General features: G+C 49.0%; 1 protein-coding gene and 1 long non-coding RNA gene across 4 annotated transcripts in view; both read left to right on the plus strand.

Moving 5' to 3' along the window:
- The window catches only part of LOC118372296 (A disintegrin and metalloproteinase with thrombospondin motifs 7), a 200,145-nt gene extending 181,021 nt beyond the window's left edge, over positions 1-19,124 (plus strand). Inside the window, exon 24 of the mRNA XM_052500303.1 lies at positions 18,515-19,124. Coding sequence (XP_052356263.1) covers positions 18,515-18,663 — 149 coding nt within the window. The 3' untranslated portion in view covers positions 18,664-19,124. The remainder of the gene's footprint in view (positions 1-18,514) is intronic.
- A 3,334-nt stretch (positions 19,125-22,458) lies between these two features.
- LOC127916953 (uncharacterized) lies at positions 22,459-25,781 on the plus strand. 3 transcript variants are annotated; one of them, XR_008096714.1, is made up of 4 exons: positions 23,123-23,284; positions 23,349-23,378; positions 23,505-23,831; positions 23,883-25,781. It is a non-coding gene; the product is annotated as an uncharacterized LOC127916953 (long non-coding RNA). The 3 variants fall into 3 exon arrangements; XR_008096713.1 differs by lacking the exon at positions 23,123-23,284 and adding an exon at positions 22,459-22,579 and having other exon boundaries at positions 23,505-25,781; XR_008096712.1 differs by having other exon boundaries at positions 23,505-25,781.
- Positions 25,782-26,407: the final 626 nt, after the last annotated feature.

The raw sequence follows: 26,407 nt of genomic DNA on the forward strand, positions 1-26,407 counted from the left end.
GGTACTGACTGACTGGGGGGTACTGGTAATGACTGACTGGGGGATACTGGTGGGTGCATGAATCTCATTATGGTTTGTTAATGCTACATAAGCAGCACTATAACACATCTAATAACAATAGCAACCTGATTTGAAGAATACTAAAGAATACTGGTGTTGTGACCGTTTTATGTAACATTTGTAAAAGCTCTGTCCTCCACTGAAGTGCTCCACACCATGAACAAAAGTAGAGCAGTATGTTCATATGCTCACAACATGGCCTCTCACTGACTCAATAACAGTGAACATCAGGTGTCTTCTATGGTAGTGCTGCTGGTGCAGTGAATACACTGTGCCTTGTTCTTCCATTAGCCCTGTAGAGAGCCAGATGAAAGACCCCATCAGTGTTTCTTCCCTCAAATTGGACCAGTCCACACAAAGCCTCAGTTCTTTACATTCTATTACAGGACCTTGGATGAAATAGTTCATAAGAGAGAATTCATGTGGTTTCTCTGCCTGGAACACCCAGGAGAAAAGGCTAATAAGACAGACAAAGCTTATTGAAAAACATGTATCAACCTGGTTGGATTGGCACTGAGCAGGTCTGTGTTATCACACGTGTCCACCTGTCTGATACACGTGGTAGGGGACATTAATGGAGCTTCTCTGGTGGAAAGTCATTCATTCTGCTGTTGCCCCTCTCTACCATGTGAATCATATAAGCAGACAGAAGGACTAGTCAATAAGGGGCTAAGAATAAAACAAAATAAAATACCATTTAAAAGGCCATTTCCGTCAAACTTCGCTCTCATGCTTCAAACAGGAAGTTTGGTATGGTGTGTGTGTGTGTGCGCTACATAGTGAAGAAGACAGAGGTAAAGCATGAGCCAGCATGTGATAAACAGTTACATTTCTCATCTATAATCCACTTACAGCAACAGGGAAATCAGTGTATGCTTCAGGCTTCCCTCATTATGCTTCAGGCTTCCCTTCCTAATGCTTCAGGCTTCCCTCATTATGCTTCAGGCTTCCCTCATGATGCTTCAGGCTTCCCTCATTATGCTTCAGGCTTCCCTTCCTAATGCTTCAGGCTTCCCTCATTATGCTTCAGGCTTCCCTCATTATGCTTCAGGCTTCCCTTCCTAATGCTTCAGGCTTCCCTCATTATGCTTCAGGCTTCCCTCATTATGCTTCAGGCTTCCCTCATGATGCTTCAGGCTTCCATCCATTATGCTTCAGGCATCCATCCATTATGCTTTAGGCTTCCATCCATTATGCTTCAGGCTTCCATCCATTATGCTTCAGGCTTCCATCCATTATGCTTCAGGCTTCCATCCATTATGCTTCAGGCTTCCATCCATTATGCTTCAGGCTTCCTTCATTATGCTTCAGGCTTCCCTCATTATGCTTCAGGCTTCCATCCATTATGCTTCAGGCTTCCCTCATTATGCTTCAGGCTTCCATCCATTATGCTTCAGGCTACCATCTAGTATGCTTCAGGCTTCCCTCCCTTATGCATCAGGCTTCCCGCCCTTATGCTTCAGCCTTCCCTCCATTATGCTTCAGGCTTCCATTCATTATGCTTCAGGCTTCCCTCCATTATGCTTCAGGCTTCCCTCCCTAATGCTTCAGGCTTCCAACCCTAATGCTTCAGAAAATCAAATCAAATGTGTTTATATAGCCCTTCGTACATCAGCTGATATCTCAAAGTGCTGTACAGAAACTCAGCCTAAAACCCCAAACAGCAATCAATGCAGGTGTAGAAGCACGGTGGCTAGGAAAAACTCCCTAGAATGGCCAAAACCTAGGAAGGAAAAAACCTAGGAAACCTGGTTTATTACTATGGACAGTTAGGGGAGGTTGCCAGGCCTGGTTTATTACTATGGACAGTGAGGGGAGGCTGCCAGGCCTGGTTTATTACTATGGACAGTGAGGGGAGGCTGCCAGGGCTGGTTTATTACTATGGACAGTGAGGGGAGGCTGCCAGGCCTGGTTTATTACTATGGACAGTGAGGGGAGGCTGCCAGGCCTGGTTTATTACTATGGACAGTGAGGGGAGGCTGCCAGGCCTGGTTTATTACTATGGACAGTGAGGGGAGGCTGCCAGGCCTGGTTTATTACTATGGACAGTGAGGGGAGGCTGCCAGGCCTGGTTTATTACTATGGACAGTGAGGGGAGGCTGCCAGGCCTGGTTTATTACTATGGACAGTGAGGGGAGGCTGCCAGGCCTGGTTTATTACTATGGACAGTTAGGGGAGGCTGCCAGGCCTGGTTTATTACTATGGACAGTGAGGGGAGGCTGCCAGGCCTGGTTTATTACTATGGACAGTTAGGGGAGGCTGCCAGGCCTGGTTTATTACTATGGACAGTTAGGGGAGGCTGCCAGGCCTGGTTTATTACTATGGACAGTGAGGGGAGGCTGCCAGGCAAGGGGGAAGGTGGAACTTCTTTGCAGCCTGATGTGTGCAGTGGGCTGTGACTTAGTGCAAAGCCTTCAGTCTCAGTGAACTCAGTGAGTAGTGGTGTGTATCCCAATCTCACTTTCTCTTCTTCTCTTATTTCGCTCTAATTTCTCTCTCTCTGTCAACCCCCCCACCCTCTCTCTCGGTCTCTCTCTCTGTGTGAAAGTTGACAGTGCTGGGCAGCTTCCACAAGTCAGTAATGAGGGGTACTCTGGGGAAGCCCCTGTCCAAGGAGAGACTCATTGATCCAGACAGACCGACAGGCCGGCTAGGAGTTCCAAACCCCACAGCTCCCTCTCCAAAGCGCTTTTCCCCTGAGCACACACAGACAGGTTCGGTAGAAAGTTTGAGATTTAAAGTTGGAATTGATAGACACTAAACAGAAAACAAGATCCCACAAAACCCAAAAGGAAAATGACAACTTATATGTGATCCCCAATCAGAGACAACGATAGACAGCTGCCTCTGATTGGGAACCACACGCGGCCAAAAACAAAGAAATAGAGAACATAGAATTTCCCACCCGAGTCACACCCTGACCTAACCAAACATAGAGAACATAAAGGATCTCTAAGGTCAGGGCATGACATTAGGCTTCCTGTAACTTCCATCATGTGCACATTTCATATCAAATTAAATGTCCATTAGTTTCATGTGGAATTCTCGTCTTGTTACATTTTCATCTACTAAAATTAATTTGTAATAGTTATTGTGTTTTTTCCAGGGCATTTCGTCTCGTTATCGTCATAGTTTTAGTCAGGAAAAGTAGGTTGTTGAGTATTTTTCATCATGGTTGTTGTTGACGAAATTAACACTGTTGTTGATGTAGCTTTAAACTAATGTGTTGTGATCCTCTTGCCAGGTCCAACCTCTCCCTCGTCTACTGGCCTCCATTTCCAATGTGAATGAGGTCATCCCGGAGTCATGCCCCAGTAGTACGTCTAATAAACCCTGGGTTATATTCAGTCACTGTGAAGAGGAAACGGTACAGTACAGTGGCGTGGGACGAGAGTACGAGGTCTGTGAACAAGAGGTTCCAGTTGCTTCAAATTTCCCCCCGGTGCTATAATAGTCCATGGATACTGCTGCTTCCAGTACAGTTTGAGAGTGGAAAGCCAGAGGAAGTCCACATCAAGCAGGCCTACAGGATGTGCCTCTCTCCCCCCTCTCTCTGTATACTGTCATGTTGTTCCATGTGGGGGGTTGGACGGTTAGTGGGGGAGTGGATCATACCATGAGAAGGGGAGGTGGTGAGGGGGAGGGGTGCAGGAAACAGTGCGGGATAGCATTTCAGCTGTGACCTCTGACCCCTGTGATGTTAGGGCGCTCTGTGATCTGGGGCAGCATATGGAAATTATGTTGCGCTGACAGAAGCTTCTGAGGACTGAGAGATGAATTGGTTTCTCTGTGGTGGAGCTGGTTAAGACAGGAGGGTAGTGGACTTGACTGAACCCTCTGTGGTGGAGCTGCCTGTTAAGACAGGAGGGTAGTGGACTTGACTGAACCCTCTGTGGTGGAGTTGGTTAAGACAGGAGGGTAGTGGACTCGACTGAACCCTCTGTGGTGGAGCTGGTTAAGACAGGAGGGTAGTGGACTCGACTGCACCCTCTGTGGTGGAGCTAGTTAAGATAGAAATTGGGTAGGGGGGACTCGACTGAACCCTCTGTGGTGGAGCTGGTTAAGACAGGAGGGTAGTGGACTCGACTGAACCCTCTGTGGTGGAGCTGGTTAAGACAGGAGGGTAGTGGACTCGACTGAACCCTCTGTGGTGGAGCTGGTTAAGACAGGAGGGTAGCAGTGACTGAACCCTCTGTGGTGGAGCTGGTTAAGACAGGAGGGTAGCAGACCGACTGAACCCTCAGTGGTGGAGCTGGTTAAGACAGGAGGGTAGTGGACTCGACTGAACCCTCTGTGGTGGAGCTGGTTAAGACAGGAGGGTAGTGGACTTGACTGAACCCTCTGTGGTGGAGCTGTTAAGACAGGAGGGTAGTGGACTCGACTGAACCCTCTGTGGTGGAGCTGGTTAAGACATGAGGGTAGTGGAAGACTGAAGTGGAGTTGGTTAAGACAGGAGGACGACTGAACCCTCTGTGGTGGAGCTGGTTAAGACAGGAGGGTAGTGGACTCAACTGAACCCTCTGTGGTGGAGCTGGTTAAAGCAGGAGGGTAGCGGACTCGACTGAACCCTCTGTGGTGGAGCTGGTTAAGACAGGAGGGTAGCGGACTCGACTGAACCCTCTGTGGTGGAGCTGGTTAAGACAGGAGGGTAGCGCTCGACTGAACCCTCTGTGGTGGAGCTGGTTAAGACAGGAGGGTAGCAGACTCGACTGAACCCTCAGTGGTGGAGCTGGTTAAGACATCAGGGTAGTGGACTCGACTGAACCCTCTGTGGTGGAGCTGGTTAAGACAGGAGGGTAGTGGACTCGACTGAACCCTCAGTGGTGGAGCTGGTTAAGACAGGAGGGTAGTGGACTCGACTGAACCCTCTGTGGTGGAGCTGGTTAAGACAGGAGGGTAGTGGACTTGACTGAACCCTCTGTGGTGGAGCTGCCTGTTAAGACAGGAGGGTAGTGGATTTGACTGAACCCTCTGTGGTGGAGTTGGTTAAGACAGGAGGGTAGTGGACTCGACTGAACCCTCTGTGGACTCGACTGAACCCTCAGTGGTGGAGCTGGTTAAGACAGGAGGGTAGTGGACTCGACTGAACCCTCTGTGGTGGAGCTGGTTAAGACAGGAGGGTAGTGGACTTGACTGAACCCTCTGTGGTGGAGCTGCCTGTTAAGACAGGAGGGTAGTGGATTTGACTGAACGCTCTGTGGTGGAGTTGGTTAAGACAGGAGGGTAGCGGACTCGACTGAACCCTCGGTGGTGGTGCTGGTTAAGACAGGAGGGTAGCAGACTCGACTGAACCCTCAGTGGTGGAGCTGGTTAAGACATCAGGGTAGTGGACTCGACTGAACCTCTGTGGTGGAGCTGGTTAAGACAGGAGGGTAGTGGACTCGACTGAACCCTCGTGGTGGAGCTGGTTAAGACAGGAGGGTAGTGGACTCGACTGAACCCTCAGTGGTGGAGCTGGTTAAGACAGGAGGGTAGTGAACTCGACTGAACCCTCTGTGGTGGAGCTGCCTGTTAAGACATGAGGGTAGTGGACTCGACTGAACCCTCAGTGGTGGAGCTGGTTAAGACAGGAGGGTAGTGGACTCGACTGAACCCTCTGTGGTGGAGCTGGTTAAGACAGGAGGGTAGTGGACTCGACTGAACCCTCAGTGGTGGAGCTGGTTAAGACAGGAGGGTAGTGGACTCGACTGAACCCTCAATGGTGGAGCTGGTTAAGACAGGAGGGTAGTGGAGACTGAACCCTCTGTGGTGGAGCTGCCTGTTAAGACATGAGGGTAGTGGACTCGACTGAACCCTCAGTGGTGGAGCTGGTTAAGACAGGAGGGTAGTGGACTGACTGAACCCTCTGTGGTGGAGCTGGTTAAGACAGGAGGGTAGTGGACTCGACTGAACCTCTGTGGTGGAGCTGGTTAAGACATGAGGGTAGTGGACTCGACTGAACCCTCTGTGGTGGAGCTGGTTAAGACAGGAGGGTAGTGGACTTGACTGAACCCCTCTGTGGTGGAGCTGCCTGTTAAGACAGGAGGGTAGTGGATTTGACTGAACCTCAGTGGTGGAGCTGGTTAAGACAGGAGGGTAGTGGACTCGACTGAACCTCTGTGGTGGAGCTGGTTAAGACAGGAGGGTAGTGGACTCGACTGAACCCTCTGTGGTGGAGCTGGTTAAGACAGGAGGGTAGTGGACTTGACTGAACCCTCTGTGGTGGAGCTGCCTGTTAAGACATGAGGGTAGTGGATTTGACTGAACCCTCTGTGGTGAAGTTGGTTAAGACAGGAGGGTAGTGGACTCGACTGAACCCTCTGTGGACTCGACTGAACCCTCAGTGGTGGAGCTGGTTAAGACAGGAGGGTAGTGGACTCGACTGAACCCTCTGTGGTGGAGCTGGTTAAGACAGGAGGGTAGTGGACTTGACTGAACCCTCTGTGGTGGAGCTGCCTGTTAAGACAGGAGGGTAGTGGATTTGACTGAACCCTCAGTGGTGGAGCTGGTTAAGACAGGAGGGTAGTGGACTCGACTGAACCCTCTGTGGTGGAGCTGGTTAAGACAGGAGGGTAGTGGACTCGACTGAACCCTCAGTGGTGGAGCTGGTTAAGACAGGAGGGTAGTGGACTCGACTGAACCCTCAGTGGTGGAGCTGGTTAAGACAGGAGGGTAGTGGACTCGACTGAACCCTCTGTGGTGGAGCTGCCTGTTAAGACATGAGGGTAGTGGACCGACTGAACCCTCAGTGGTGGAGCTGGTTAAGACAGGAGGGTAGTGGACTCGACTGAACCCTCTGTGGTGGAGCTGGTTAAGACAGGAGGGTAGTGGACTCGACTGAACCCTCTGTGGTGGAGCTGGTTAAGACATGAGGGTAGTGGACTCGACTGAACCCTCTGTGGTGGAGCTGGTTAAGACAGGAGGGTAGTGGACTTGACTGAACCCTCTGTGGTGGAGCTGCCTGTTAAGACAGGAGGGTAGTGGATTTGACTGAACCTCAGTGGTGGAGCTGGTTAAGACAGGAGGGTAGTGGACTCGACTGAACCCTCTGTGGTGGAGCTGGTTAAGACAGGAGGGTAGTGGACTCGACTGAACCCTCTGTGGTGGAGCTGGTTAAGACAGGAGGGTAGTGGACTTGACTGAACCCTCTGTGGTGGAGCTGCCTGTTAAGACATGAGGTTAGTGGATTTGACTGAACCCTCTGTGGTGAAGTTGGTTAAGACAGGAGGGTAGTGGACTCGACTGAACCCTCTGTGGACTCGACTGAACCCTCAGTGGTGGAGCTGGTTAAGACAGGAGGGTAGTGGACTCGACTGAACCCTCTGTGGTGGAGCTGGTTAAGACAGGAGGGTAGTGGACTTGACTGAACCCTCTGTGGTGGAGCTGCCTGTTAAGACAGGAGGGTAGTGGATTTGACTGAACCCTCTGTGGTGGAGTTGGTTAAGACAGGAGGGTAGCGGACTCGACTGAACCCTCTGTGGTGGTGCTGGTTAAGACAGGAGGGTAGCAGACTCGACTGAACCCTCAGTGGTGGAGCTGGTTAAGACATCAGGGTAGTGGACTCGACTGAACCCTCTGTGGTGGAGCTGGTTAAGACAGGAGGGTAGTGGACTCGACTGAACCCTCAGTGGTGGAGCTGGTTAAGACAGGAGGGTAGTGGACTCGACTGAACCCTCTGTGGTGGAGCTGGTTAAGACAGGAGGGTAGTGGACTTGACTGAACCCTCTGTGGTGGAGCTGCCTGTTAAGACATGAGGGTAGTGGACTCGACTGAACCCTCAGTGGTGGAGCTGGTTAAGACAGGAGGGTAGTGGACTTGACTGAACCCTCTGTGGTGGAGCTGGTTAAGACAGGAGGGTAGCGGACTCGACTGAACCCTCTGTGGTGGAGCTGGTTAAGACAGGAGGGTAGCGGACTCGACTGAACCCTCTGTGGTGGAGCTGGTTAAGACAGGAGGGTAGCGCCGACTGAACCCTCTGTGGTGGAGCTGGTTAAGACAGGAGGGTAGCGGACTCGACTGAACCCTCTGTGGTGGAGCTGGTCAAGACAGGAGGGTAGCAGACTCGACTGAACCCTCAGTGGTGGAGCTGGTTAAGACATCAGGGTAGTGGACTCGACTGAACCCTCTGTGGTGGAGCTGGTTAAGACAGGAGGGTAGTGGACTCGACTGAACCCTCAGTGGTGGAGCTGGTTAAGACAGGAGGGTAGTGGACTCGACTGAACCCTCTGTGGTGGAGCTGGTTAAGACAGGAGGGTAGTGGACTTGACTGAACCTCTGTGGTGGAGCTGCCTGTTAAGACAGGAGGGTAGTGGATTTGACTGAACCCTCTGTGGTGGAGTTGGTTAAGACAGGAGGGTAGTGGACTCGACTGAACCTCTGTGGACTCGACTGAACCCTCAGTGGTGGAGCTGGTTAAGACAGGAGGGTAGTGGACTCGACTGAACCCTCTGTGGTGGAGCTGGTTAAGACAGGAGGGTAGTGGACTTGACTGAACCCTCTGTGGTGGAGCTGCCTGTTAAGACAGGAGGGTAGTGGATTTGACTGAACGCTCTGTGGTGGAGTTGGTTAAGACAGGAGGGTAGCGGACTCGACTGAACCCTCGGTGGTGGTGCTGGTTAAGACAGGAGGGTAGCAGACTCGACTGAACCCTCAGTGGTGGAGCTGGTTAAGACATCAGGGTAGTGGACTCGACTGAACCCTCTGTGGTGGAGCTGGTTAAGACAGGAGGGTAGTGGACTCGACTGAACCCTCGTGGTGGAGCTGGTTAAGACAGGAGGGTAGTGAACTCGACTGAACCCTCTGTGGTGGAGCTGCCTGTTAAGACATGAGGGTAGTGGACTCGACTGAACCCTCAGTGGTGGAGCTGGTTAAGACAGGAGGGTAGTGGACTCGACTGAACCCTCTGTGGTGGAGCTGGTTAAGACAGGAGGGTAGTGGACTCGACTGAACCCTCTGTGGTGGAGCTGGTTAAGACAGGAGGGTAGTGGACTTGACTGAACCCTCTGTGGTGGAGCTGCCTGTTAAGACATGAGGGTAGTGGATTTGACTGAACCCTCTGTGGTGAAGTTGGTTAAGACAGGAGGGTACTGAACCCTCTGTGGACTCGACTGAACCCTCAGTGGTGGAGCTGGTTAAGACAGGAGGGTAGTGGACTCGACTGAACCCTCTGTGGTGGAGCTGGTTAAGACAGGAGGGTAGTGGACTTGACTGAACCCTCTGTGGTGGAGCTGCCTGTTAAGACAGGAGGGTAGTGGATTTGACTGAACCCTCAGTGGTGGAGCTGGTTAAGACAGGAGGGTAGTGGACTCGACTGAACCCTCTGTGGTGGAGCTGGTTAAGACAGGAGGGTAGTGGACTCGACTGAACCCTCAGTGGTGGAGCTGGTTAAGACAGGAGGGTAGTGGACCGACTGAACCCTCAGTGGTGGAGCTGGTTAAGACAGGAGGGTAGTGGACTCGACTGAACCCTCTGTGGTGGAGCTGCCTGTTAAGACATGAGGGTAGTGGACTCGACTGAACCTCAGTGGTGGAGCTGGTTAAGACAGGAGGGTAGTGGACTCGACTGAACCCTCTGTGGTGGAGCTGGTTAAGACAGGAGGGTAGTGGACTCGACTGAACCCTCTGTGGTGGAGCTGGTTAAGACATGAGGGTAGTGGACTCGACTGAACCCTCTGTGGTGGAGCTGGTTAAGACAGGAGGGTAGTGGACTTGACTGAACCCTCTGTGGTGGAGCTGCCTGTTAAGACAGGAGGGTAGTGGATTTGACTGAACCCTCAGTGGTGGAGCTGGTTAAGACAGGAGGGTAGTGGACTCGACTGAACCCTCTGTGGTGGAGCTGGTTAAGACAGGAGGGTAGTGGACTCGACTGAACCCTCTGTGGTGGAGCTGGTTAAGACAGGAGGGTAGTGGACTTGACTGAACCCTCTGTGGTGGAGCTGCCTGTTAAGACATGAGGTTAGTGGATTTGACTGAACCCTCTGTGGTGAAGTTGGTTAAGACAGGAGGGTAGTGGACTCGACTGAACCCTCTGTGGACTCGACTGAACCCTCAGTGGTGGAGCTGGTTAAGACAGGAGGGTAGTGGACTCGACTGAACCCTCTGTGGTGGAGCTGGTTAAGACAGGAGGGTAGTGGACTTGACTGAACCCTCTGTGGTGGAGCTGCCTGTTAAGACAGGAGGGTAGTGGATTTGACTGAACCCTCTGTGGTGGAGTTGGTTAAGACAGGAGGGTAGCGGACTCGACTGAACCCTCTGTGGTGGTGCTGGTTAAGACAGGAGGGTAAGACACTGAACCCTCAGTGGAGAGGTCAGGGTAGTGGACTCGACTGAACCCTCTGTGGTGGAGCTGGTTAAGACAGGAGGGTAGTGGACTCGACTGAACCCTCAGTGGTGGAGCTGGTTAAGACAGGAGGGTAGTGGTGACTGAACCCTGTGTGGAGTGGTTAAGACAGGAGGGTAGTGGTTAAGACAGGAGGGTAGTGGACTTGACTGAACCCTCTGTGGTGGAGCTGCCTGGAGTTAAGATGAGGGTAGTGGACTCGACTGAACCCTCAGTGGTGGAGCTGGTTAAGACAGGAGGGTAGTGGACTTGACTGAACCCTCTGTGGTGGAGCTGGTTAAGACAGGAGGGTAGCGGACTCGACTGAACCCTCTGTGGTGGAGCTGGTTAAGACAGGAGGGTAGCGGACTCGACTGAACCCTCTGTGGTGGAGCTGGTTAAGACAGGAGGGTAGCGCCGACTGAACCCTCTGTGGTGGAGCTGGTTAAGACAGGAGGGTAGCGGACTCGACTGAACCCTCTGTGGTGGAGCTGGTCAAGACAGGAGGGTAGCAGACTCGACTGAACCCTCAGTGGTGGAGCTGGTTAAGACATCAGGGTAGTGGACTGACTGAACCCTCTGTGGTGGAGCTGGTTAAGACAGGAGGGTAGTGGACTGACTGAACCCTCAGTGGTGGAGCTGGTTAAGACAGGAGGGTAGTGGACTCGACTGAACCCTCTGTGGTGGAGCTGGTTAAGACAGGAGGGTAGTGGACTTGACTGAACCCTCTGTGGTGGAGCTGGTTAAGACAGGAGGGTAGTGGATTTGACTGAACCCTCTGTGGTGGAGTTGGTTAAGACAGGAGGGTAGTGGATTTGACTGAACCCTCTGTGGACTGGTTAAGACAGGAGGGTAGTGGACTCGACTGAACCCTCTGTGGTGGAGCTGGTTAAGACAGGAGGACTGACTGAACCCTCTGTGGTGGAGCTGGTTAAGACAGGAGGGTAGTGGACTTGACTGAACCCTCTGTGGTGGAGCTGGTTAAGACAGGAGGGTAGTGGACTCGACTGAACCCTCTGTGGTGGAGCTGGTTAAGACAGGAGGGTAGTGGACTCGGAAGTGGTGGAGCTGTTAAGACAGGAGGGTAGTGGACTCGACTGAACCCTCAGTGGTGGAGCTGGTTAAGACAGGAGCTGGTAAGACAGGAGGGTAGTGGACTCGACTGAACCCTCTGTGGTGGAGCTGGTTAAGACATCGACTGAAGTGGTGGAGTGGACCTGACTGACAGTGGTGGAGCTGGTTAAGACAGGAGTGGACTCGACTGAACCCTCTGTGGTGGAGCTGGTTAAGACAGGAGGGTAGTGGACTCGACTGAACCCTCAGTGGTGGAGCTGGTTAAGACAGGAGGGTAGTGGACTCGACTGAACCCTCTGTGGTGGAGCTGGTTAAGACAGGAGGGTAGTGGACTGACTGAACCCTCTGTGGTGGAGCTGGTTAAGACAGGACTGAACCCTCTGGGTAGTGGACTTGACTGAACCTCTGTGGTGGAGCTGCCTGTTAAGACAGGGGTCATTTGACTGAACCCTCAGTGGTGGAGCTGGTTAAGACAGGAGGGTAGTGGACTCGACTGAACCCTCTGTGGTGGAGCTGGTTAAGACAGGAGGGTAGTGGACTGACTGAACCCTCTGTGGTGGAGCTGGTTAAGACAGGAGGGTAGTGGACTTGACTGAACCCTCTGTGGTGGAGCTCTAAGACATGAGGGTAGTGGATTTGACTGAACCCTCTGTGGTGAAGTTGGTTAAGACAGGAGGGTAGTGGGACTGAACCCCTCTGTGGACTCGACTGAACCCTCAGTGGTGGAGCTGGTTAAGACAGGAGGGTAGTGGACTCGACTGAACCCTCTGTGGTGGAGCTGGTTAAGACAGGAGGGTAGTGGACTTGACTGAACCCTCTGTGGTGGAGCTGCCTGTTAAGACAGGAGGGTAGTGGATTTGACTGAACCCTCTGTGGTGGAGTTGGTTAAGACAGGAGGGTAGTGGACTCGACTGAACCCTGTGTGGTGGAGCTGGTTAAGACAGGAGGGTAGCAGACTCGACTGAACCCTCAGTGGTGGAGCTGGTTAAGACATCAGGGTAGTGGACTTGACTGAACCCTCTGTGGTGGAGCTGGTTAAGACAGGAGGGTAGTGGACTTGACTGAACCCTCTGTGGTGGAGCTGGTTAAGACAGGAGGGTAGTGGACTCGACTGAACCCTCTGTGGTGGAACTGGTTAAGACAGGAGGGTAGTGGACTCGACTGAACCCTCTGTGGTGGAGCTGGTTAAGACAGGAGGGTAGTGGACTCGACTGAACCCTCTGTGGTGGAACTGGTTAAGACAGGAGGGTAGTGGACTCGACTGAACCCTCTGTGGTGGAACTGGTTAAGACAGGAGGGTAGTGGTGGACCCTCAGTGGTGGACTGAACCCTCTGTGGTGGAGCTGGTTAAGACAGGAGGGTAGTGGACTCGACTGAACCCTCTGTGGTGGAGCTGGTTAAGACAGGAGGGTAGTGGACTCGACTGAACCCTCTGTGGTGGAGCTGGTTAAGACAGGAGGAGTGGACTCGACTGAACCCTCTGTGGTGGAGCTGGTTAAGACTGAGGGTAGGGACTGAACCCTCTGTGGTGGAGCCATGGACTGACTGAGCCCCTCTGTGGTGGAGCTGGTTAAGACAGGAGGGTAGTGGACTTGACTGAACCCTCTGTGGTGGAGCTGTCTGTTAAGACAGGACGGTAGGAGGATTTGACTGAACCCTCAGTGGTGGAGCTGTCTTAAGACAGGACAATAATGGTTCTTGACTGAACCCTCTGTGGTGGAGCTGGTTAAGACAGGAGGGTCAGTGGACTCGACTGAACCCTCTGTGGTGGAGCTGGTTAAGACAGGAGGGTAGTGGACTTGACTGAACCCTCTGTGGTGGAGCTGCATCTGTTAAGACATGGAGGGTAGTGGATTTGACTGAACCCTCTGTGGTGGAGTTGGTTAAGACAGGAGGGCAGTGGACTCGACTGAACCCTCTGTGACTCGACTGAACCTCAGTGGTGGAGCTGGTTAAGACAGGAGGGTAGTGGACTCGACTGAACCCTCTGTGGTGGAGCTGGTTAAGACAGGAGGGTAGTGGACTTGACTGAACCCTCTGTGGTGGTGGAGCTGCCTGTTAAGACAGGAGGGTAGTGGATTTGACTGAACCCTCTGTGGTGGAGTTGGTTAAGACAGGAGGGTAGGACTCGACTGAACCCTCTGTGGTGGTGCTGGTTAAGACAGGAGGGTAGCAGACTACGACTGAACCCTCAGTGGTGGAGCTGGAGACATGGTAGTGGACTCGACTGAACCCTCTGTGGTGGAGCTGGTTAAGACAGGAGGGTAGTGGACTCGACTGAACCCTCAGTGGTGGAGCTGTTAAGACAGGAGGGTAGTGGATTTCCGACTGAACCCTCTGTGGTGGAGCTGGTTAAGACAGGAGGGTAGTGGACTTGACTGAACCCTAGCTGTGGTGGAGCTGCTTGTTAAGACATGAGGGTAGTGGACTCGACTGAACCCTCAGTGGTGGAGCTTTAAGACAGGAGGGTAGTGGACTCGACTGAACCCTCTGTGGTGGAGCTGGTTAAGACAGGAGGGTAGTGGACTCAGACTGAACCCTCTGTGGTGGAGCTGGTTAAGACATGAGGGTAGTGGACTCGACTGAACCCTCTGTGGTGGAGCTGGTTAAGACAGGAGGGTAGTGGACTTGACTGAACCCTCTGTGGTGGAGCTGGTTAAGACAGGAAGGTAGTGGACTTGACTGAACCCTCTGTGGTGGAGCTGGTTAAGACAGGAGGGTAGTGGACTTGACTGAACCCCTGTCTTGTTAAGACAGGAAGGTAGTCATGGTTAAGACAGGAGGGTAGCTGTTACTCATCCAGACTAGTGACTTGACTGAACCTCTGTGGTGGAGCTGGTTAAGACAGGAAGGTAGTGGACTTGACTGAATGCTCTCAAGCCATGGCTTGTCTTCCAGCCCCCAGCTACAGTAGGGGCGAAAAACACTGAGGCGGATTGTTAAGTACTTTGCGTGCACCCATGTCTGTTCAATGATGAAGTACAGTAGGAGGATTACTGTATGTGGAAGAGTTGTGTGGTGCTGTCTTAGTTGGAACATTTGACACAATAATGTTCTTGTTCCTAACTTGTACAAGTCTGAACAACCGGAGTTCATCTCGCGTTTATTAGCTCAAGATTGGCTGTATACTGTTTTATTATTTGTTTGTATGTTTTTGTGATTTGTTAGATATTCATCTTTTTAAAATGGAATAAAGTACAGTATGTGTATGTCTTGGATGTGTGTCACTAGATAGATAGAAGGCCTCAGCCAATATTCTGTCCCACATGCTTCAGTCGATCTCGCTTCACAATATACTGCGTTTTGTTTATTCCTATCACTGTGTATTGTGAAGCTGGCTGAGGAAACCATATGGGAACAGAATATACTAACTACTACAGCCACTATCTCCCTTGACTACTAACATTCCCCTTGACTACCTTGACATTCACCTAGAATTCCCCATTTAAGATGGCTCATCTACCATGATTCAGATTCATGAGACACTGATATGTTCGTATACCACCACTTCATTGCTGGTTATTGTTTGTATCTGTTTTGTATATTTCCTCCTGAATGTTCTTGCTGTTGGGCTCTGGTGGGTTAGATTTCCAAACTTGAAACGTACTTACCAGCTGTCCAGTGAGGGGGAAAACATGGCTCCTCTAGCTAATTAGTCTGCAATGAGATTTGCTTGTTGTGAGATATTTGGTGAAATGTACAAAATATTACTCTGGACTCTGGACTATGATTTAAGCAAGGAGTCAACTCAGGATGGCAGTGATGTTGGAATCTCAGCATTACAAATGACTCCAGTTCCTAGAATAGTTTCAGCAAATGGTCTGTGCCAAGAAAGGCATATTTATTTCAATTTCTAATGCTCTTCCTGGGTTTAATATGATAACAACCCAGCTCTCTGGGGGGTCTCGCTACCTAGCTTTACAGCAATATTAGAATTTGACTGGAGAAGGAAGCTTTGAGCACACTTAAAGCACACTGTAGACAGGATACCTCCACGCCAATTGCTGCTGACAAAGGTGAGTCATGGTTAAAAATAAAGCTTTGCTTTTCGGTGACTGTTTGTGTATGTGCGTATCCTGTCTGCTTTTATTCACAGGATTATGTCTTGTTTTTATTCAGCACCTCATCAGCAATATTCATCCAGACTCACCTTCCACTGCTATAGCTCATTTTCCAAACTCACCTTCCTTTGTTGCTACTCTAGCTCATCCAACTCACCTTCCACTGTCGCCACTCTAGCTCATCCAGACTCATCCTTCCACTGTGTTACAAACTAGCTCATCCAAACTCACCTTCCACTGTTGCTACTAGCTCATCCAGACTCACCTTCCACTGTCGCTTTTTTACTCTAGCTCATCCAAACTCACCTTCCACTGTCGCCACTACTAGCTCATCCAGACTCACCTTCCACTGTCGTAACTAATCTAGCTCAACTGACTCAATTTCCATTGTGATTCTAATCATAAGACTCACTTTCCATTATCAGTTCAAAAAACTGAAAGATAAATCTTACTCTAGACTCATCCAGAGCCACCTTCCTCTTTTGCTGAGAGCACAGTGTAGCTCATTATTGTTTTTATTTCTGTTCGTTTTCAATAATCCTCCGGTAATGTTTTATTCATTGAATAATGTATTCCTTTTTCCATTTCATATTCACTGATGTGCTTTAATGGTGCTGCGAGAGGATAAATATTCTAAAGAAATTCTGCCCTCATTTTCCCTCGGCAACTGTGGCTTCAATCTATCATTCCCATAATACATCTGCAGGCGCTGAAACCCGTTTTCACCCATTACAGAAGGTTATCTACAGTCACAAGCCTTATCATTTTGCACCCGATGGGGATATTATTTGGTTATTAAACCCCACATGATATTTTTTTTATCTGGGATTTCTCAGGGGAATTATTTGAAATGTTTTAATTATTTGTCTAAATTTCCCATTGACAGCGAGGTATGATTTGATCTGAAGATATACTCTACTAAGTTAAAATCATACAGGGTTGATCTCCCTTCCAAAGCACAGATGAATGTGGACGTATACCGCATAACTATATTGTTCTTCATCACTTTTAATGTCTCATAAGTGTCTTTCATTTGTATGTTTTTGTTGAAAGGATCTGTATTTTGCTCGGTCAAAATGGACATCGTCAGCAACACTCACTACTATCAGTAAGATCTGGTACATTCCAGGCCTGAGGCCTCAGCAGACTTTAATGTCCCCTTTCTCTCTGTCTCAGATCAGGCCCCTATATGCTTTACATGTATATTTTAGCATAGGATTTGTCTTAATTACATCATGCATACAGATGATAATGATTTGGCATCGTTAGCGTCTCATACTAGCTATACCTTGTTTAAGTGACCTTGGATGACTGGTTAACTCCTCAAAGGAGGTCTGAGACCATTAGTGATGAAAGATTAGGAAAACTCCTCATCACCTTGTAAAATGCACAATAGCTGATTTGGCTGCGACGATGATGATGCTTCTCATTATGTAACTTGTGAAATGTCATTATAATATTGTGCCTTGAGCAAATCACATTATAATGAAGCAATCCCGTTATCATGAAGACATGTTTCGTTGTGTCATTCCATCATACTCTTATGACATCCATGTAATGTGAACCATGTGCTGCTTCGCTAGTGGTATTTGTGGCTGTAGCAAGTCGTTGTCATGCTGTTAAGTCCCTCTCAGCTTTCCCTATATGAGAAAACCATGCTTGCATTTTGGTTATTTCACAATCACAATCACATTCTCACCACACATGTAATGTGAACCATGACTCTGACATACTGTATCTAATGAGTGTTGATAGTGTCTGTGCTTTTGTATTGCTGTAAGGCTGTGCCTTTCAGATTCCTTTAAGTTGTTGTCCCCATGGTGCACATCTCTGTTGAATTCAGACGTCCCAGTGCCCTGACCTGAAGGAGCCTGTCAAGCATTCATAACACAAACAACCCTCGTTAGCACGCCTCTGTGAGCCTTGTTAGCACGCCTCTGTGAGCCTTGTTAGCACGCCTCTGTGAGCCTTGTTAGCACGCCTCTGTGAGCCTTGTTAGCACGCCTCTGTGAGCCTTGTTAGCACGCCTCTGTGAGCCTTGTTAGCACGCCTCTGTGAGCCTTGTTAGCACGCCTCTGTGAGCCTTGTTAGCACGCCTCTGTGAGCCTTGTTAGCACGCCTCTGTGAGCCTTGTTAGCACGCCTCTGTGAGCCTTGTTAGCACGCCTCTGTGAGCCTTGTTAGCACGCCTCTGTGAGCCTTGTTAGCACGCCTCTGTGAGCCTTGTTAGCACGCCTCTGTGAGCCTTGTTAGCGCGCCTCTGTGAGCCTTGTTAGCGCTCCTCTGTAAGCCTTGTTAGCGCTCCTCTGTGAGTCTTGTTAGTGCTCCTCTGTGAGTCTTGTTAGTGCTCCTCTGTGAGCCTTGTTAGTGCTCCTCTGTGAGCCTTGTTAGTGCTCCTCTGTGAGCCTCGTTAGCGCTCCTCTGTGAGCCTCGTTAGCGCTCCTCTGTGAGCCTCGTTAGCGCTCCTCTGTTAGCCTCATTAGCGCACCTCTGTTAGCCTCATTAGCGCACCTCTGTTAGCCTCATTAGCGCGCCTCTGTTAGCCTCATTAGGGTGTCTCTGTTAGCCTCGTTAGTGCGCCTCTGTTAGCCTCGTTAGCGCACCTCTGTTAGCCTCGTTAGGCGCCTCTGTGAGCCTTTGTTAGCGCGCTTCTGTGAGCCTCGTTAACGCGCCTCTGTGAGCATGAGCAGGAATGCCTATGAGTCATCTGAGCAGTGACCTTTGAACTTAAGGGGCTCAGTGGTCCTGGTGTGTTGTTATTCAACTTTCAAAATCCATTGTTCATAGTACAAAGTCTAACTTGGGTCACAGTCTCTATTGGGCATATGTAGCAATTATCTTTTCTATTAAGGGAACTTAGTTATGCAGAAGCTGTTGGTTTCCTTATTATACAGAATTGTCTCACAGATAACTCTCTCTGTGCCTCTGTCTCTCTCTCTCTCTCTCTCTCTCTCTCTCTCTCTCTCTCTCTCTCTCTCTCTCTCTCTCTCTCTCTCTCTCTCTCTCTCTCTCTCTCTCTCTCAGGGCTCACGTGTCTTCGTGACCGCCTCACGTTCCGTTTCTGTCAGACCCTCCAGTGGCTTGGCCGATGCCACCTGCCCGCCGTGCGGACACAGTGCTGCAAGACCTGTGGCCGCCGTTCCCGTGGCAACGAGCGCACGTCCCGTCGCTGAGGTCAGCGATCAATATAGGGTGGACACGGTCACCCACACTCTTACACTCTCACACGCACAGACATGGACACCCACAGACATGGACACACACAGACATGGACACGCACAGACATGGACACACACAGACATGGACACGCACAGACATGGACACCCACAGACATGGACACACACAGACATGGACACACACAGACATGGACACATACAGACATGGACACATACAGACATGGACACCCACAGACATGGACACACACAGACATGGACACACACAGACATGGACACATACAAACATGGACACATACAGACATGGACACATACAGACATGGACACGCACAGACATGGACACATACAGACATGGACACATACAGACATGGACACACACAGACATGGACACCCACAGACATGGACACACACAGACATGGACACACACAGACATGGACACACACAGACATGGACACACACAGACATGGGACAGACATGGACACACACAGACATGGACACACACAGACATGGACACAGACATGGACACACAGACATGGACACACACAGACATGGACACCCACAGACATGGACACATACAGACATGGACACCCACAGACATGGACACATACAGACATGGACACCCACAGACATGGACACATACAGACATGGACACATACAGACATGGACACAGACCACAGACATGGACACACACAGACATGGACACCCACAGACATGGACACACACAGACATGGACAGACATGGACACCCACAGACATGGACACACACAGACATGGACACACAGACATGGACACACAGACATGGACACCCACAGACATGGACACCCACAGACATGGACACCCACAGACATGGACACCCACAGACATGGACACACACAGACATGGACACACACAGACATGGACACACACAGACATGGACACACACAGACATGGACACCCACAGACATGGACACACAGACATGGACACCCACAGACATGGACACACACAGACATGGACACACACATGGACACACAGACATGGACACCCACAGACATGGACACACACAGACATGGACACCCACAGACATGGACACACACAGACATGGACACGCACAGACATGGACACACACAGACATGGACACACACAGACATGGACACCCACAGACATGGACACACACAGACATGGACACGCACAGACATGGACACACAGACATGGACACACACAGACATGGACACCCACAGACATGGACACACACAGACATGGACACCCACAGACATGGACACACACAGACATGGACACCCACAGACATGGACACCCACAGACATGGACACCCACAGACATGGACACCCACAGACATGGACACGCACAGACATGGACACGCACAGACATGGACACACACAGACATGGACACCCACAGACATGGACACCCACAGACATGGACACCCACAGACATGGACACCCACAGACATGGACACACACAGACATGGACACGCACAGACATGGACACCCACAGACATGGACACACACAGACATGGACACACACAGACATGCACAGACATGGACACCCACAGACATGGACACACACAGACATGGACAGACATGGCACAGACATGGACACCACAGACATGGACACACACAGACATGGACACGCACAGACATGGACACGCACAGACATGGACACCCACAGACATGGACACCCACAGACATGGACACCCACAGACATGGACACCCACAGACATGGACACCCACAGACATGGACACCCACAGACATGGACACATACAGACATGGACACATGGCACAGACATGGACACATACAGACATGGACACCACAGACATGGACATGCACAGACATGGACGCACAGACATGGACACACACAGACATGGACACCCACAGACATGGACACACACAGACATGGACACACACAGACATGGACACACACAGACATGGACACACACAGACATGGACACACACAGACATGGACACACACAGACATGGACACACACAGACATGGACACACACAGACATGGACACACACAGACATGGACACACACAGACATGGACACACACAGACATGGACACACACAGACATGGACACGCACAGACATGGACACATACAGACATGGACACCCACAGACATGGACACCCACAGACATGGACACATACAGACATGGACAGACATGGACACCCACAGACATGGACACACACAGACATGGACACCCACAGACATGGACACACAGACATGGACACCCACAGACATGGACACCCACAGACATGGACACATACAGACATGGACACGCACAGACATGGACACCACAGACATGGACACCCACAGAGACATGGACACACACAGACATGGACACACACAGACATGGACACGCACAGACATGGACACATACAGACATGGACACACACAGACATGGACACCCACAGACATGGACACACACAGACATGGACACACACAGACATGGACACCCACAGACATGGACACACACAGACATGGACACACACAGACATGGACACCCACAGACATGGACACACACAGACATGGACACACACAGACATGGACACACACAGACATGGACACGCACAGACATGGACACACACAGACATGGACACACACAGACATGGACACACACAGACATGGACACCCACAGACATGGACACACACAGACATGGACACACACAGACATGGACACACACAGACATGGACACACACAGACATGGACACGCACACACACAACACATACAGATGATCAGGTAGCAGCTCTGGACCTGCAAAATTGCAGCATCCATCTTGTCCATCTGTCGTTGAAGGGTGAATTGAGCTGGATACACACACAATTTCTCATACAGGTCTAGTGTCAAATTGGTAGCTACTCTCACCCTGCTGTCCTGGCTGCTGGGTCAGAGCTGCTGGGTCAGATCTTCTCAGTGCTGTTGGGATAGAGCCACATTCTGGGTGGTAGGAAAACTATACCTGAGCTGTGCTTGATTAGTTTTCCTGGTATAATGGAACCAATGTAATAGTCCCAAAGGTGCTAATAGAATTATATCAAGCACTCCTCAAAAAATGATTTTACACATAGTAGGATGGGAGCACATGACACAACACAAATTCCTCCAAACTGTATAATGAAGAAACATGGCTCTCTCTACTGTTGAGATAATGATGTATGTGTTTGTTTGCACTTTTCTCTCTGATGGATCCAACTGTTTATTCTGTTTTGATTGTGAGAAATGGTGCAGCTGGAACACGTTGTTTAGTCATTTAGTCATATGTCTGGTTCAGCCAGTAGCAACGTGGACTGGAACACGTTGTTTAGTCATATGTCTGGTTCAGCCAGTAGCAACGTGGACTGGAACACGTTGTTTAGTCATATGTCTGGGACTGACTGGAACACGTTGTTTAGTCATATGTCTGGTTCAGACAGTAGCAACGTGGACTGGAACACGTTGTTTAGTCATATGTCTGGTTCAGCCAGTAGCAACGTGGACTGGAACACGTTGTTTAGTCATATGTCTGGTTCAGCCAGTGGAGCAATGTCTGGTTCAGTGGACTGGAACACGTTGTTTAGTCATATGTCTGGTTCAGCCAGTAGCAACGTGGACTGGAACACGTTGTTTAGTCATATGTCTGGTTCAGCCAGTAGCAACGTGGACTGTAACACGTTAGTCATGTTTAGTTATGTCTGGTTCATATGTCTGGTTTTCAGTCAGTAGCAACGTGGACTGGAACACGTTGTTTAGTCATATGTCTGGTTCAGCCAGTAGCAACGTGGACTGGAACACGTTGTTTAGTCATATGTCTGACTCAGTAGCAACGTGGACTGTAACACGTTGTTTAGTCATATGTCTGGTTCAGCCAGTAGCAACGTGGACTGTAACACGTTGTTTAGTCATATGTCTGGTTCAGCCAGTAGCAACGTGGACTGTAACACGTTGTTTAGTCATGTCTGGTTCAGCCAGTGTCTGGTTTAGTCATATGTCTGGTTCAGCCAGTAGCAACGTGGACTGTAACACGTTGTTTAGTCATATGTCTGGTCATATGTCTGGTTCAGCCAGTAGCAACGTGGACTGGAACACGTTGTTTAGTCATATGTCTGGTTCAGCCAGTAGCAACGTGGACTGGAACACGTTGTTTAGTCATATGTCTGGTTCAGCCAGTAGCAACGTGGACTGTAACACGTGGTTTAGTCATATGTCTGGTTCAGCCAGTAGCAACGTGGACTGGAACACGTTGTTTAGTCATATGTCTGGTTCAGCCAGTAGCAACGTGGACTGGAACACGTTGTTTAGTCATATGTCTGGTTCAGCCAGTAGCAACGTGGACTGGAACACGTTGTTTAGTCATATGTCTGGTTCAGCCAGTAGCAACGTGGACTGGAACACGTTGTTTAGTCATATGTCTGGTTCAGCCAGTAGCAACGTGGACTGGAACACGTTGTTTAGTCATATGTCTGGTTCAGCCAGTAACACGTGGACTGGAACACGTTGTTTAGTCATATGTCTGGTTCAGCCAGTAGCAACGTGGACTGGAACACGTTGTTTAGTCATATGTCTGGTTCAGCCAGTAGCAACGTGGACTGTAACACGTTGTTTAGTCATATGTCTGGTTCAGCCAGTAGCAACGTGGACTGTAACACGTTGTTTAGTCATTGTCTTTAGTCATATGTCTGGTTCAGCCAGTAGCAACGTGGACTGGAACAGGTTGTTTAGTCATATGTCTGGTTCAGCCAGGTTGTAGCAACGTGGACTGTAACACGTTGTTTAGTCATATGTCTGGTTCAGCCAGTAGCAACGTGGACTGGAACACGTTGTTTAGTATGTCTTTCAGTCACTAGGTTGTTTGTCTGGTTCAGCCAGTAGCAACGTGGACTGGAACACGTTGTTTAGTCATATGTCTGGTTCAGCCAGTAGCAACGTGGACTGGAACACGTTGTTTAGTCATATGTCTGGTTCAGCCAGTAGCAACGTGGACTGGAACACGTTGTTTAGTCATATGTCTGGTTCAGCCAGTAGCAACGTGGACTGGAACACGTTGTTTAGTCATATGTCTGGTTCAGCCAGTAGCAACGTGGACTGTAACACGTTGTTTAGTCATATGTCTGGTTCAGCCAGTAGCAACGTGGACTGTAACACGTTGTTTAGTCATATGTCTGGTTCAGCCAGTAGCAACGTGGACTGGAACACGTTGTTTAGTCTTATGTCTGGTTCAGCCTGTAGCAACGTGGACTGGAACAGGTTGTTTAGTCATATGTTTGGTTCAGCCAGTAGCAACGTGGACTGGAACACGTTGTTTAGTCATATGTCTGGTTCAGCCAGTAGCAACGTGAACTGGAACACGTTGTTTAGTCATATGTCTGGTTCAGCCAGTAGCAACGTGAACTGGACCAGCGTACTGATTTAGCATACAGTTGTTACACATTTGTTAACTACCAGATTACCTTGTAGCTCGTACAATGCTTTGTATTGATAGCAGCTGATGTAGCGACTAGTACATGTAGCATAAGCAACACCACTTGTCAAGTTGGTTCCCAGCTTGTGAACAATGCTTTATAAAGCAGCTACGTAGTGTAATTACAGTTTCATGAATGCTTATAAAGTGAGTAAATAAAAAAAGCCAAATTCTTTGACAATGGTGCTGCGAAAATAACCTGGTGCTAGAGGCGTCCTCGGGGGTCAAACTCCGTCAGGTCAGGTGTTGGCTGACCAGTGCCTTTTCTACTTGAATCCTGCCCTCCATTAAGGCATTTGTCTCTAAATTCTGCCGTTTTAGTATTTGACATTTTAGAATTTGTCTCTAAATTCTGCCATTTTAGTATTTCTCTAAACTCTGCCATTTTATTATTTCTCTCTAAATCTCAGTAGAATTCAGTTTTGACCTTATGTACAGTAATGGGAGAATTGTTGTTCAGTGTACAGGGGAATAGAATCATTAGAATCATGTTACTTTTAGCCATTCTCAGAGAATTACGGAGGGCATAGAGGTTTTAGAACAGCAGCACAAGGGAGGAATATATGAATTGCTCATTTAAGTTATCAGTGCATTGCTTTTATAAATTAGAATTAATCATTTTGTATGCCTCCAAGAATGAGTATTTCTTCTGTCATTTTGATGTAGTGAGTGGCTGTAATATTTTGTTTAGGCAATATGCAAACACTTGACCCGCCTCCCCTAATTTATGCACTCTGTGTAATTATTACTAACGATGATACATTGTTCTAAGAATTAATTTCCTGTCAAATGTTTCGCTTTTAAATGAGTTCTTTCAGAATTCCTTTGTTTTTGAGGATACTCTGTTAAAAACAACAATATGTTTTCTCATCACGGCTCTGATAAATCATCAATACTTAAAGTAGTTTAAACTCTGAGACCTTTATTCTTATTCACCTTTGTTTTAACCACTTTTTTTGACAATGTAGTTTATTTTGTAAATCTGTGACCACTGAGAGATACTGTATATGTGTCACTATTGATTTTGATATGTCATTTTTAGTTTGACCATACACATTAGAGTTGATAATGATGATAAATCTTCAGCAGTCCTTTACGTTTCTAAAGACTCAGAAGCAGTTTATATCACTCCTGATTCAGGGATCCTTTTAGTCATGCAACCTGAGTAAATTAGGATTTACCACAAGGTTCTGACAGATGAATGATTAGTCTTGTAAATGTTTTGCTTTATAAGTGATGTATCCTCTATGTACAGTCATATTTTTCCAGCAGCTTCCCATTCCTGTAGTGGTGGGACAGAGGTTATTCTGTGCTCTGGGCTATATTGGCACCATCTGTAAACGCTGTGGTGAGGTTGACCTCTGTACTTCCACCTGAGGTTGATGGTGAAAACCAGGGTGGAGTAGCTGCCTGAGGCTTTCCTGCAGTGGGTATGTGGCATACTACTGTTTGTGAAACAACGTTTGTATATTCATCTCTAAAGGGCACAGGGAAAGATCTCTTTTGTTGTTTCATCTTGCCTCTTAACAATGCTCGGCATGTTCAACAGCACTCAAACCCATCCACTTCCAAAAGCAATTTAGTCATGCTTCTTTGTGTTCATCAATAGTTTATTTTGTAACATAAATGTTTGTACTTTACATTTTGTATTTATACCACTTCAAATAAAACATTTGAAAATAAAACCCCAGTTTGATGCATTATTCTGCTGTGTATCATGATTAAAAAGAATAATCCATGTAAAGTGTTTCCATTCAAAGCTACAGGGAGGCCGGTTGTCAAGTATTTCATGTCTCCAGTCAGAGAAAGTCACAGATCTGAAAGTCTTTATGCAGGCAGCTTTTCACTGGAGACGATTCAGAGCAGAAGCCAACGTCCTCAGAGGAAGTAAAGCACTGCTGAGGGTTTTTATGGACCAGTTTCTTTTCTTCTTTTTTTTGTAACAGTACAAACGACAACATACAAGACACTCACCAACACCCACAACATCAGCCCTGCCCGGTCCCAACTGCTCACACCCTCCATCTCCAAACGGCACCATTTTGTTTCTCTCTGTCACACACGGTCATGCACTTTCAACATTTAGATAGTGAAGCATCTGACCTTTCCATTGGGTTAACAATGGAGGATTGGTTGATTTCCAGTTTCGTAAGTATACGTTTTTCAAGATGATTGATGAGAAAATGATCGTCCAACCCATCGGGTATCTCACTGCACCTTCATATGTCTTGAAATATGCAGACAGACAAATTAAAAGTAGATTTACATTGTAATTACAGCCAACAGCCAACTTTGTCCACCATATTAAAAA

Source organism: Oncorhynchus keta, unplaced genomic scaffold, assembly GCF_023373465.1.
Source record: "Oncorhynchus keta strain PuntledgeMale-10-30-2019 unplaced genomic scaffold, Oket_V2 Un_contig_1027_pilon_pilon, whole genome shotgun sequence".
Classification (NCBI taxonomy): Eukaryota; Metazoa; Chordata; class Actinopteri; order Salmoniformes; family Salmonidae; genus Oncorhynchus; species Oncorhynchus keta.